We start from the raw sequence: 14310 nt of genomic DNA, 5'->3' as shown, positions 1-14310 counted from the left end.
CCAAATCAAGGAGTACGACGGGTGTTTCTTTTTTTTTGAATGGCAAATTGTTAGTTGTCCATGACTCTGGCCTCGAACCCTGGAGCCTAGTTTGCTCTCGAGACCAAAGTCATGGACAAAAGGTGTCGAGAGCACCTCAGTTATGCAACATTGATTTCATTTAATGAAGTTATCCAAAACTTGTACTAATATGTATATAACATTGATTTCATTTACTGAAGTTATCCAAAACTTGTACTAATATGTATATAGTTTTTGTTAAGATAACTAGTTGAAATATTCATTCTCTTTTTTTTTTTTATGTTTCTTTTCATCATTTTGTTATTGGACCGTGATTTACTGGTAGCTAACAGAGAAGGAGTGAAAGAAATGCACGAAACCGTAGAGGAAGATAAAAAATAGGAAGGAATGCACGAATCAAGAGAGACAAAAAATGCAGTTATGAATAAGAGCGGGTGATGTAGAATACTTATACAGGTGTTGTTTTTGATTGGGGAACAGCAAAAACTGCACGTGCATAAGTTTTGGCCTATTTTTTAAAACGGCGACATGGACCAATAGTTGAGCAGATGAGGTGTCCAAAAGAGAGTGCTAGAGCGTGTGTCCGTAGCATTCCTCTATTGCAAATATAAACTACTTCACGAATGCATTCTCAGCCATTCAATTAAAAAAAAAAACCACAAAATTATTTGTCATAAATATTGTTTCAAAATCACATAAAACATCTAGCCCAAGTTAATTTTTTCAAAAAGGGCATAAAAAGTATCATTACCAATAAGGAGGAGCATGAAACCTTCAAATTAAATCATGGGTGGGAGGATGATAGCTAAGTGAGATTTATCAATTGCAAAAGTCAGCTTCCTCTACTCTACTCTTTGTACTTTCCATTCTGTCATCGCTCTACTAAAACAAAATTAGAGATGAGTGACCATGATTCTGAATATATACACAGTACACATCAACCACGCATTAAATCAATGTCACCGTGAGAATTACGCATATCCATCGGACGCGATGCTGCTGACCAAGGACTTAAAGATGAGGTTGGGGTCAGATTTTGGTTTGGTGAAATGCTATTCAGTGCACCCGGATTATGAGCTCCTTGATGAACTGATTCCACAGCACCTTCAGCATCTTCTGAACTTTCCTTTTTCTTGTTCCTTCCATTTAATCTACCCCATAGAAAGGTCCCAACCACCACCTACAGTCATGACTTCTATGTTTAGTAAGTAGCTGGAAAATTATATATGATTTTAATTGTGTAAAGTTCATTTAGACTGGCAATCAATCATAAACGCATATCATTTTCCTCAGCAACAAAGAAAACTCGATCATTAAAATTGTTTGACTTGAATCATAACTACTTCTATAGTCACTGTTAGGACTTAAGCACATGAGGAGAGCCCAACCCAAAACACTAGTCCAATAGATGGGAGAGCCTCATGGCTTAAGTACCACATTGAACACTAATAGTGTGTCAAATTTAAACTCATTAGATATATGTTCCAAAAGTATAATACAAAATAGGTTTAAATATATTTTTGGTCCCTACAGATATGCCACATTTTACTTTTAGTATCAGTAAACAAAACAATTGTTTTAAACCATGCAAATATACTTTATTTTTGCTTTTGGTCTTTCTTGTTTCTTTTAGTCCCTGAAATATTTTTTTATGTTTGAATTGAGCCTTGTAATATATAGAACATTTGATTTTAGTCACACCATTGCTGACTACATAAAAAGTAAAATGAATATTGCAAGGACTGATTCCAACGTGAACAAATTTTAAAGAGACAAAACACAGCAAGAAACAAGAAATGTTACCTTGGTAGGAGCTGAAGCAATTAGCTGCCCAGCAACTCTTCCACCAAATACGCGGCCTTCAGGACTAGAAAGCATAACACTTATCCCACCAGCTCGGTCCCGTATGCTGCCATTCTCAGTTGGCAACAAAGAGCCTGACAAGCTCAGGATTTCAAAATGTCCCTAACAAAGTCAAAACCAAGCCGACAATTAAATAAATATATAAACAACCTTATAATGAGAGAGAGTGGATGTAGAGAAAGCAGCAAGTAAAAGCAATACAAACTCGAGAAGGTAAATGTAGAATCCGTGATTATGACTACAAAGGTCTACATTAATAGAAATTTCCTATTCAAAATATGTGCTTAAAGCTAAGATAGTAAACACACCAATCAGAAAAGCATGGTGACTCAAAAAATCAAAAGATTCAATGGCATAAATTTACTTTGTTTTAGTAGAAGTGTATCAAAATTTATTTATACCAGTCATATATGTTATTATACATGTGTGGACACACATACTCAGGATTAGGAATGTATTAATGAATTATTTTGCAACAAATTCCATGTTTAAACTATACAACTAAGTTTCGGTTAGCATGGCATTGTAGAAGAGCTGCGACACATGTTCAAAGGCTCGCATAGAGAACAATTTGAAAAGTAGCCACAAAATATTCTTAAATTGCAGTACTAATACAAGTCTTAACGTGAATAAAAATATTAAGGCATTCTTCCAACAACTGCATTTATTAATCAATCAATCATATTAACTCTAATTAACACAATTACATATGCCATCAACAGCAATTTCATTTGAACCTGTAAGTGTATCCAAATTAAATTAACACAATAATAGTAAGAGAGTGTCCACACCTCATATTGGACAGTGCCACCTGAACTAGAAGGCTGACCAAGTGTGACAGCGGAGACACTGCCAAAACCGGAAAGGACACATAAAGCCCTAGCGCGCACCTGAGACAATGCTATGACTTTTGCTGAAATGTCCTGCAGGAGAAAAAAAGTTCAAAAGTGTAATTCTCCAATATTTATATAAATGCCAAAAAATTGAAACGAGACAAAAAACCATGAAATAAAATCATTATGATTTTAAGTAGCATAAAAGAATTAATGGAAATCAGGTCAATTTTCCTTTTAAGAGGAAAACAGTATATATGAAAATCTGTTCAGTATTTAATTCTAACTTTTATCGTTATTCAAAAAAATTAGTTGTACGAACTACATAGTGCCTACCACCTTTCCTTGCTCCACGATGCAAAAATTCGGTTGTAAATATATGTCAGCAGATCCTTTAGATAAAACTTATAGTAAAATAATAAGAACAGACAAATCAATAGAAATTCAGAAGTTAACATTTATTTAAATAGGTAAAAATATAAGGATTCTTATGCTTTAGGGGTCATCTTATATTAGGCTACTGATTGTAAAACAATGCATATCTACACATCACCATGATATCTTTCTGACATCTAAGTCTTAACAAAAACATAATATCATTCAAATTCATATTTATCTTTTCTCTCTTTTCCGCATATTTGTCCTGCAAATTTAAACAACATATAAATCCAAAACAGAAGATAAATCTAAATTAATTAAAAAAAAAAAACTTACTTCACCAATTGCAACATGGACGATATGTGGAGTGAATCCAACCCCAGCTGAACCAGGCATCGACTCACCTGACAATAAGCAACCACTAAAAACATCAGAAACTGCAGATAAAGAACTTAGCAAACTTATGTGTTATGATAAATATAAGTATCATCATATGTTGTGATCATGAAATTCTTGTTATTTTATAATTTATATGCATGTCGGAGCCCTTGCAACTTTTTATATCACATGCAATCACTCTCTCTCTCTCTCACACACACACACACACTCACACACACACACACACAACACACGTATGGCATGCCGTGCACATACAGTATACTTGGTTAGAAACATTTAATTTTTCAATATTGATAAAATAATTTTCAATAGCTTGATTATTATAACCTGGTACAGTAGCTAATGAATCAGGTAACGCTATTTTCTGTCTATATAATTCTACAATTGTGAAAAGGAATCACGCTATATATAGATGAACATTTAGATCATAATCATCAAATTTAATTGTAATCAGATTTCCTTTCATTCGCAATTAAAAAATGCATCTCTCTCTTGGAGACCAGCAAAAATTTAAACTCAAGAAAATTATTCAATGAACCAAAAAAGTCAATTGTTTCTTATAAAAAGGACCGGAATTAGAATTATAGAACGAAACTTAAATTCCACTGCTTATTCATGTCATTATGATAGCAGCATGCCAAGTTGGCAACATAAAAAATATATAAATAAACAGCTAAAATAAAAATTAGAACCAATAACATTTGAATATAGATTTACAAAACTTCAATCCAAACTTTTAAAAACCCTTACGGCATTGGAGTGATGTTTGACCAGCAATTAAACGAGGCATCTTCGGCGACAGCAGAGGGTAAAGTGAAAGATAAAGAGAGAGTGTGGCGAGAAGAGAGATCAGGCGTATCTCTTCTGTGGCCACAAAAGAGATGAGGATAAACCCCAAAAATACCCCTGTAACTACTCCATTTTAAGGGTATTTTAGGATTTTCAAACCCTAAAAAATTGCGCTCCTGTAGTGGGGCCTCCTTTGCCAAACACGCGTTTCTCATGCGCGAATGCGGCTGCAACTCTATTCTACACCACCTTACCACGTGTGGGGGAGGCTAGGCACTCTTCCGCACCAAACCAACTCTATCACGCCACCCAGAGCGCTATTGAAAGCATAGGAATCAATCAAACCAGTCCAAAATCACCGACGAAGAACCGGTATGAACCAGTTGTCTTTGTTATTTATTAATTTTGTAATAAAAAAATCAAGTCAGACTAAAACAATAATTTAACCTAATAAAAATTCAATTTCAAGTTAAAAGCACAACATATGACATTCAGTAATGAGTATGAATTATTATTTAGTTCTTAATATTGAAGTTTCTTTTTTCTTACAAGATTTAGATTATGATCATTCTAGGTGCAGTCATAGTCATAGCAACACTAATGAACTAGATCCAATAAGATTATGATCATTTTTATGTTCATTTGAATTTTCTCTGAATTTATTACAGCGTTATACTAATATTAGTTAACATGTTCAATAATAATAAAAGTAAATAATGCCCGTTTGTTTAGCTTATGAAAAAAGTGATTTTAAAGTTGTGTAAAAAAAGTTGTGTAAAAAAGTGGTTTATTTCTTAGAGATCTTTACCGTTATCTTTATCTTTATTAATATAAAAGTTATGTCTCCAAGTAACCCTAATTATATAACCCTAAATGGACCTGATGAAATTAATCCATTAAAACAGGTCATTAAATCCGATTTCAAATTTAAATTCAAACGCTGAATATGCTTTCCATTTACTATATATATATATATATATATATATATAAGAGTCAGGGCCAGTCATGGCGAATATCTTCCACAGTCAATTTTCTCTCATGGACAACTATATGTTGCAATGTCAAGAGTAACTTCAAGGAAAGGCTTAAAGTTATTGACAACCAACCGATGAAAAAGGAGAAGATACAAATGAAACTGTAAATGCGGTTTACAAAGAAGTGTTCCATGATGTTCAGCAGTTAATTTGTAAATTATTTATCTAAATCCTTATTTTTTGTCCATAGTTGTACTGTGGACAAAAAGTTGTCCCGTGGTTCAGTGGGGGGTCAAAAATTCTTGTTTTTGTCTGCTACCTATTTTGTCCAGTCCCATAACCAATTTCTAAATCAAACAGGGTACAACAAAAGTTGTCCGGTCTAGTCCTCTGTTTTTTAGCAGATCAAACGCACCCATAGTCTTTTTTCAAAAAAAGACTTAATAACTACCCCTAGGACAAATCGTTCGGGAGAACCCGAGTTCGATTTCTAGTGGGAACAATTTTTGGCCAGGCCTTACTTACCTCGAGGCCGAACTCTGGATTACCGGGCCCCCTTCCCCTAGGAACCAGAGGGTTAATACAAAAAAAAAACTACCTTTTAAAAAAAAATGATTTTGTCAAAAAAAAAATGATTTAATAATTGTAACCAAACAAAAAATAGCTTCTACTTACATTTGTCTAAAAAAACATCTTTTTTATACATAACCTTAAATCATCGGACCCTGGTTTTTTTCAAAATAAGTTATTTTTATGAAAAAGAAAAATACAGTAACAAGTAACAACCAGGCTCATAGTTAAACCAGTTAACTGTAACCATTCTTTTCACCAATCTCATGACCAGTTTGAAAAATTGCTTCAAATCCCATACATACCATTCATGCATCAAACAATAATCATAATTAAGTATTAACACTAACAAACAATAAATTGCAATAGAGAATTACCAAAAGAAGCCAATTGTTGTTTCTTCCCACTCCCAGGTGGACGCCCTCTCCCTCGTTTCGGGCCTCCTTGCATCACGGTTCCGGGATTACTAGATTGTGCTGGACTTGGACTCAGTGCCAACGACACAACTCTATCAGAGCCATATTTCCTCGGCCTTCCTCTCTTCCTTTTCACAGTCTCCCCAGATGGTACCCCGGTAGGACCACTCACATTGACACCTTGAGATGAAATTGGTAAAGATTCTAAAGGTAATGTTGATCCAATGTTACTACCACCACCAATGCTGGATTGAAATGGTAGATTGGGATTAGACAATTGATTAAAACTCGGCGAAACATGTAACTCAGGTTGTGCTCCAGAACCAGCTAGTCCTCTCTGCTGCATATAGTAAGATGCAGAACCGGGTAACGCCATATGGTCCCCGTGATCCATGCATTTACTTCAAAATGCCTTCTTTCACAAGCAACTCTTACCTCCGATATTGAAATATAATAAATACTTATGACCAAGCTCTGTTCACAAATAGAGTTTAATGACAAATATCCATATATTAGAATACCATAAAATATATGAAATTCAATAACAAATAACCAAAAAGAGTCTCAAGTCAAAACAGTGCTTAAGCCTTAAATTATACTATTTGTAACTGTAGTTTGAGAAGAAAGACTAATAATCCTTCAAATCAAAATAGGGTAGCTTCTAGCTGATAAAGTTTTTCCTTGATAACAACATATTAACAATACATACGAAAGAAAATGAAAGGACACAAGACTAAATGGTACCCACAAATGTAGAAGACAAGACAGCCATAAAGTAGAAGATAAATTAGAGATAAAGATGGAAAGCCAAGGCATCCACACAAATAAGGGAACCGCTATCCAATAATAACATGTACATATTTAACAGAAGACAAAAGGAGAAGCTATATGGCATCTTACTAAACATATGAAGCACAGACGCAAACACAGACGCAACCACTAACACGGTAATAAATGAAAGTGATTGAATGTAACCACATATGTAAGTGATTGAATATAACCACATATGTCACTGTCGGACACCAGACACACTTTTAATATGTAGTGTTGTTGCTACATAGTATAACTAAAAAAAGTTACATGTTAAACATGGAAAGGTCCACTCTTACCAGCACCAATTATAAACCTTAGACACAAAGCAATTTCAAAAGTAACCATATACCCATTACAGATAAAACTCAACCCTCCATGCCAAGTTGCCAACACTAAGAAAACCAACAGCCCAAAAACAGAAAAGTAGTCATAAATACATGAAAGAAGTTCCAAACAAAGGGACCTCAAAATGACAGTCATGATGTTTCTGACATATAAAGTCACAAACTTTGGTAAATTGGGCTTTGAATTAGAACAAAATTTAACACCCCAAATACATGAAAGAGAAAATGCAACATGCAGATAAAATATAAATAATGACAAGGGAAGGATCATACATACATTTATAGGAAAGAACAAAAGGTTATGCAGTTGCACATCACCAATTCCACCTGTGCACAAATTGAAGCTAGTGATTGTGGAAAAAGACAAAAAAAAAGATATCGTTTTTCTTTACTTGGAGAAGAGTGGTAGTAAGAAAAAACCAGTGTGAGTGCAAAGAACGCAAATTACTAAGCAACAATGGAGAGAGAGAGAGAGAGAGAGAGAGAGAGAGAGAGAGAGAGAGAGAGAGAGAGAGAGAGAGAGAGAGAGAGAGGAAAAGGGTTATTATAAAAATGAAAAAGGGTAAACGAAAAAATGGTTTTTTTCTCACTCTCTCTCCATCTAGTGTGTGAATGAGCTGCACAGAAAAGTGCTTATCTGGTTGCATAAAATTCTAGGGCTATGCTTACTTTCTCTCTCTAAAAAAAGAGGGTTTATTATTTTGCAATACTTTCTCTCTCCTGGTTTGGGTTGCGATATCGGAGATGCTGATGCTGTGTGTTTGTTTCTGGGATTTAGGTAAGGAGAAGCAAACAGAAAAAGCACTTTTTGTTTGTTTTGTTTTGGATAATACAGAATATTTTATTTTGTATTTTTAAATATTTGAAGCAATATTAGTCAAAAATAATAATATTTGAAGCAATAAAAAAAATGAAATTAAACAAAAAACAAAAAATGATTTTTTTTGTCAAAAAAAAATTGAAATCTAGAGTGATTGGGTGTAAAATCACCTTAGATTTAAAGAGCACTCGGAATAAATTTCAAGATTTTCAGAGAGTTAAGTGAAATACTAGTATATCTTTGTAAATGTTTTATAAATCGTAATATCTTTTTTGTCTTTGATTGAAAACTATCTTATAATCTAATATTCATTATGATAACTCAAATTCAATTTTTCTGATTTTACCTTCGTCTCCACCGAATTTAAATTATTAGATCATCTTTTCGAAAAATTAAAGAGTTAATAGAAAGAAAAAAAATTGAACGATAAATACAATAATATCTTTTGCCAATGAACTATAAAATTATTAAGTAATTAGTGTAGTACTAGTAAATAAAATATACTGTAATATTTTGGGATTGTCAATTGACAATTTTGTAATATCTTTATTTTATTTTGTTTATCACAATATTGGTACGAAGTTTCTAATATATTTTTTTTGTTACAAAAAGAGGGCAAAGTCCACGAAGTTTTTAATGTTATTAACGATGATTAATTTTTGTCGGTGAATATATTAGACACATAAAGTGAATTCTCCACCCTCAAAGAAATATTTTTCATATGCATAAAACAAGAATCGAATTGAGAAAGGTAAAATTGAGGTTTATGTGAAGAATTGATTTTTATGAGAATTGAAAAGCTACAAAATATTGCTTCAATTGGAATCAGTTCTAGGTAATAGAATCAATTCTACAAAGAAAATTCAATCACCCTCTAAACATCATAGAATCAATTCTACATATCCTCTAAAATTGAAACCAATCATATACTAATATTATTGTCACTTGAACATATTCATTTTATAATCTCTCTATCCACGCACTTTGTAGGATCCGATCAATATTTTGTTGCAAGTGCAACCCACTCACGATAGGGTGTTTAACTTCAATATATCATTGGCCTTCATCACCCAAAATATCTCACAAATCTTAGAGAATCTATGCTATCTATTACTACTCCTATAACATTTTCTTTTGACAATAAATATCATATTTAATATGAAAGCCAAAAAAAAAATATGATTTAATATAAATAAAAAGTTTAATCACTCTTTTATCTCTTAACTAATTTTTAGGTTTAACTTTGATCCCTTAGTTCATAAAAGTTTCGTTTAAATCCATTAATTTTTTCATAAACTTCAACAACAAAAATCTAGATCTTCAAACATATAAAGAAAATCTACATATTTTAATGGACTTTTAGACTTAGTTAAAAATATAAAGAAAACACTCATTCAACAATCTCATCAAAATTCATGAGATTCTCAATTTTTTTTATATTGTTATTCATCATTTATCACCTATTATCATCATATTCATCCTTCATCTCTCTCTCTTCTCTCTCTCAATAACCTTGTAAAACATTCAAATAAATCTATGAATTCAATAACATTTGTGAATTCAGCAAATAATAATAACTTTTTATCTCTTATATTGAACAACCCACGGTTGATGTTGTTGTGCTGCAACTATTTCTTTGATCTCTCCTATCTCTTTGTATAAGAAAAAAAGTCAATGACCCGAATGCACTTTTTTTTTTTTTTTTTGTCTTTTGTACGGCCTTTATACTAGTACTAGCGGGTCAGGAAAGCGAGTACCGCAACTGCCTGTGTCTAACTTACGTAAAAAAAAATGTCTTATATTATGAGAAATTTGTTAATAAAATATTTTTGCTGCTAAAAAAATATGTCTTATGTTATGATGAGTTTGTTAATAAAATATTTTTGTTGCTACTAAAAAAATTAAGGGTATTATTGGCATTATGAAAAGTCCACACAAAAACTAATATATAATCTTTATGTATAGTATAGAATACATACATTTATATCACGTCATCATAATAGACGGAGTAAATGAAGCAATGATATTTTATAAACATTTCCCAAATTTAGGAGGAGTGTAGAGTAAATTGTGCTAAAAATTCAAAATTCGTCAAATGCCCCCGAAATTTGAAAATAGGCAAATACTCTTGAAATTATAAAACGTCAATCAAATTATCCCTGACGTGGACTCTGACTGGTAGTGTGAAGGGACAATTTGATTTAATTTTTTTTAATTTCAAGCAATATTTGACTATTTCCAAATTTCATGAGGTATTTGACAAATTTTAAAATTTGAAATGGTATTTGATAGTTTACTCAAGGGTGTATTTGATAATTTTCAATTTTCTGATTTCATTGGTTCAAACATTAGTATTTTGATCGAAAACACCACTATAATATAAAAGAGTAAAAAGTAAAAAGTGTTTATAATATAACCAGAACCACTGTTCTGAGAGCTAAACAGCATTGCATTTCATCTATGGAAGAACCAAAAGCACCTGTAGCTGTTGCTGCAACTCAACAAACTCTTCATACTCAAACTCCCACAACCAGGAAGAGACCACTCGACTCTAATTCTAATTCCAATTCCAATTACTTCAAGATTCGTGCCCTTGTTCGAGACCTTCGTCCCCATTTTATCCAGGTACATATACCACTACCCCCATTTTTCCTAAATCATCTCAAAATCTCTTCTTTTTAGTGTGGTTCTTGTTTTCTTATATGGGTTTAACTTGTTTGTTATGTTCCTGAAAAAAGTTGAATTTATACTCTTGTTAGGGATTTGAACTATGTTATTTTCGTTTATTTGAGAAGCTAATTTTGGTATTTCCAAATTTTGGTCAATGAAATTCTAATTACCCAATTCAGAGTATTAATACTCATCAATACACGTGAAACACAAATTTTTGTACCTCTGCCACTGGTTGTACTGACTACTATAGCAGCCGTTATCACGATCGTTCGTGTGCAAAATGGCTGCTCTAGAGGATCTAGATCCCTTGTGAACATGCCATGCAAAAATTTGTTGATGTAACTTATGAAATTCAAATAAGTTTGTTAGGATGAAGGATGAAGTTTTCAAGGAGATGGGTAGTTTTCATGGTTTCTCTGCAAAAACTTGCTGGTTTTAAGTACTTATTTTCTATAGAAGAAAATGAAATAAAATGAAGGTACATTTGACCTGCTAATCCAGCACAATTTTGGGACTTCACTTTATTTACGGCTCTTAGATTTTATGGTTGTAAGTTGTAACTTGCAAGTGTGATAGAGACCTGAGCGACAAAGGAAAATGGCTATTATTGTAATGAAGAGTATAATGAGGTTTTATAATAAATAATGAGGGGGTTAAGATGCTTAGTTGGCAAGTTTGTTATGCATTAGTAGTATATATATAGTGAGGTGAGGGAAGTGTGGGATTATGGAATATTTTAGTTGAAACCATTATGGTTAGGCAAAGAATGAGTGTTCAATCTTTGAGGAGTTTAGCTCCAAGGGTAGATTGGAAGAGCTTTGTTCTATTTTTATCTTTTCATTTTTCTATTTTTATCTTTTCATTTTTCTATTTTAAGAGCTTTGCTCAATTTTCAGATAATAAACACAATTCTATAGATTTGCATTTTCCACGTGACATCCTGTTTACCTTTCTTCCAAGAGAGCCACCAGGTAAAAGCATCCCCACTCAACCCAAATGCAGTCACCCATCCCACCTTTCTTCCTTCTCAAAGCTGTTGGCCTCAAAATACCGATCTAACTGGATCAGCCACCAGTAACCATCTTCCGGTCCGTCGAATCTAGGAACCACCTTCGTCGACATCACTGGCTCTCTGTCGGATCCGGGAGCTCGGACCATTGTTGGAACCCGAAAATGCAATTATATGAAATAATGTGTTTATCGAGTGAAAATGGAGCAAAAGCTTTTACAATGGAAAATAGCGAAATGAAAGATAAAATGTAGAAGGAAATGAATTCCAATCTACCCTTGGAGCTAAGGTCCTCAAAGAAAGAGAACACTCATTCTTTGCCTAACCATAAAGGTTCCAATAAAAAATCTTCCATAATCCCACACTTCCCTCACCTCACTATATATATACTACTAATGCATAACAAACTTGTCAACTAAGCATCTTAACCCCCTCATTATTTATCATATAACCTCACCATACTCTTTATTACAATAATAGCCATTTTCATATGTCGCTCATACTCAGGTCTCTATCAAAGTGCATGCTCCTCTTACAAAGATGTATATGCATCATTAATTATGATAAACTCTTGCAACCTTTGTTGTACCGTTACGCATTGCCTATATGTTGTACTGGACTACTATGTACATAGCATGTAGTTTCTTTCCAACAAACCAAGTCATGTGTTATAAACTTTAAAGAGGTTTTCTGTGAAGTTGTTTTCTTTGAAGCTAGTAAGAATGTGTTCAACTAGATACATAGAATGACTATTTTTTTTAATACTATAACAAGTGCCTAATGATTTCTGTTTAATCTTGAAGGTTCTCCAAACTCCTGACTATAAAAATTGCAAGGCATCCCATGAAATTCGAGACCGTAAGTTGACCAAGTTATCAAATCATAATTCAAATGACATATACATGTTATACTTCTGACATATTGAAAAACAGCATGAAATTTATGTCTATTTATATTTGGCTGTCCACCAAATTTACTTGGAGTTGGATGTGTTATGCTGACTGCATGTAACTAGAATCATGTTCCTGTTGATGACACCATCTCCTTGTCTAAGCTTTCTTATACTCAGATTAGGTGTTGTAAATGATATTTAGTTTTGCGGTTCCTTGAACTGTAATATGCTTTTGATTTTAACTTTTAATTGCAGAGCTGAAAATTGTTCTGAAGGTATACAATGATATGAAAGCGGATGTAGTTTCTCTGAAGCAGCTACCTCAACGTTTCAAGTCTCCAGAGCAAACTCAAGTAGAGAAAGCATTTGCACGACCATCTGTGGGCGAAGACAGTCAGACATCAGGCACATATATTATTGGAGGATCTGCTTTTGGCTGGAATTTCATCACCTTTTCAGCCCTGGATTCTGTCTATTACGGTAGGACGAAGGAACAATTTCGATTGCAAAAAAAGACCGAGTAATATTTTGGTGCCATGGCGCAATCAAGGACTTCATGCGCAAACTATCCCATTGGAACATCTATTCATTCAGCCAAAAGTAGTGTATCAGTTTCTATAAACTTGCTATATTTTTATGAAGTCCTTCGTTTCATCAACATTTAAAAATTCAGCAAGAGACTAGGCACGTTCTCTGTAATATTTTTAATAGCAGTTGGACTTCATCTTGAAAGAAAATCACATGCTGTTTTTTTTTTTTTTTCCATTAAATATTTACTGAAAAAGGATATGTTTTGTATCTTATGCAAGTTATGTTGCTCTTTTACCATGAACTCCAGTTATTCCATGGGATGTTTTGGCTGCAATATGTGGAATTGATGCCCACAATAAGGCACAATGAATGAAGGTAGAAGTGTGTGCAAAAAATTAGATAATACAGTTTGTTGGCTACACTGCGAACGGATTTTGCAATGTAGGCAGTGAATCTGTCTGCATTAATAAAAATAGTCTCCCATGCAGTCAAACTCTGGTGACATATTTACCTGAAGCAGTGTAGCATAACCTGCCAAAATGCCAAATACTTGCACTTCAGAACGGTGGCATTGGTGTTGCGGGGTCCCAGGCATATGCGTTGAACGCAAGGTCCCTTAAGTACAGAATGTACTTGAGGTCAACATAGTTTTTGCTTTGTTGGAGAATATGGTGGTGGTGCCAACCAAGAAAATCAAGTATGTTCTGACGGCGTGGTCTCGGATTAACATGCTTGCCACATCTTCGTCCCTCTCAACTTGACGTGCAGATCTCTAGTGGTTGGCTAGCAGGGTCTTCAAGTATATAAACCAAGCATGAGCTGCGCAAGTATATGCGAATTCATGGTACGCGACAACGGGACTTGCAACAAAATAGGTCACCATCAGTTCAATACCATTAGACGTGACATCCCTCAATGGAGAGATGCAAAAAATATTGCACGTCATCTAGAGTGATTGTCATCTCCCCACCAGAGATCAAGAAAT

At 33.6% G+C, this 14310-nt stretch overlaps 2 protein-coding genes across 2 annotated transcripts; one reads left to right on the top strand and one right to left on the bottom strand.

Moving 5' to 3' along the window:
- Positions 1 to 668: 668 nt before the first annotated feature.
- Positions 669 to 8214, bottom strand: LOC123891204 (AT-hook motif nuclear-localized protein 9-like). The gene is made up of 6 exons (XM_045941046.1): positions 7678 to 8214; positions 6205 to 6717; positions 3432 to 3499; positions 2676 to 2807; positions 1825 to 1986; positions 669 to 1201 (listed from the first exon to the last, which is right to left on the bottom strand). The coding sequence occupies exons 2-6, from the start codon at positions 6635 to 6637 to the stop codon at positions 959 to 961; spliced, it is 1038 nt and encodes a 345-aa protein (XP_045797002.1). The 5' UTR covers positions 6638 to 6717; positions 7678 to 8214; the 3' UTR covers positions 669 to 958.
- Positions 8215 to 10619: 2405 nt separating this feature from the next.
- Positions 10620 to 13699, top strand: LOC123893206. Its single transcript, XM_045943137.1, has 3 exons — positions 10620 to 10845; positions 12706 to 12760; positions 13050 to 13699. Exons 1-3 carry the CDS (start codon positions 10681 to 10683, stop codon positions 13316 to 13318), a joined length of 489 nt encoding a protein of 162 aa, XP_045799093.1. The 5' UTR covers positions 10620 to 10680; the 3' UTR covers positions 13319 to 13699.
- The last annotated feature ends 611 nt before the right edge of the window (positions 13700 to 14310 follow it).

This window comes from Trifolium pratense, linkage group LG6, assembly GCF_020283565.1.
Source record: "Trifolium pratense cultivar HEN17-A07 linkage group LG6, ARS_RC_1.1, whole genome shotgun sequence".
NCBI lineage: Eukaryota > Viridiplantae > Streptophyta > Magnoliopsida > Fabales > Fabaceae > Trifolium > Trifolium pratense.
Note: the sequence above shows the minus strand (reverse complement) of the source record. Positions and strands in the feature narration are given on the sequence as shown.

Bases quoted from the DNA above. Each gene is read 5' to 3' on its own strand.
- LOC123891204 (XM_045941046.1), bottom strand. From the start codon at position 6,637: ATGGATCACGGGGACCATATGGCGTTACCCGGTTCTGCATCTTACTAT. The intron at 2,808-3,431 runs GTAAGTTTTTTT...TTTCTCCTGCAG, and splicing joins TCCATGTTGCAATTGGTGAA to GACATTTCAGCAAAAGTCAT. The intron at 1,987-2,675 runs GTGTGGACACTC...TGACTTTGTTAG, and splicing joins GTGGCACTGTCCAATATGAG to GGACATTTTGAAATCCTGAG.
- LOC123893206 (XM_045943137.1), top strand. From the start codon at position 10,681: ATGGAAGAACCAAAAGCACCTGTAGCTGTTGCTGCAACTCAACAAACT. The intron at 10,846-12,705 runs GTACATATACCA...TTAATCTTGAAG, and splicing joins TTCGTCCCCATTTTATCCAG to GTTCTCCAAACTCCTGACTA. The intron at 12,761-13,049 runs GTAAGTTGACCA...TTTTAATTGCAG, and splicing joins ATCCCATGAAATTCGAGACC to AGCTGAAAATTGTTCTGAAG.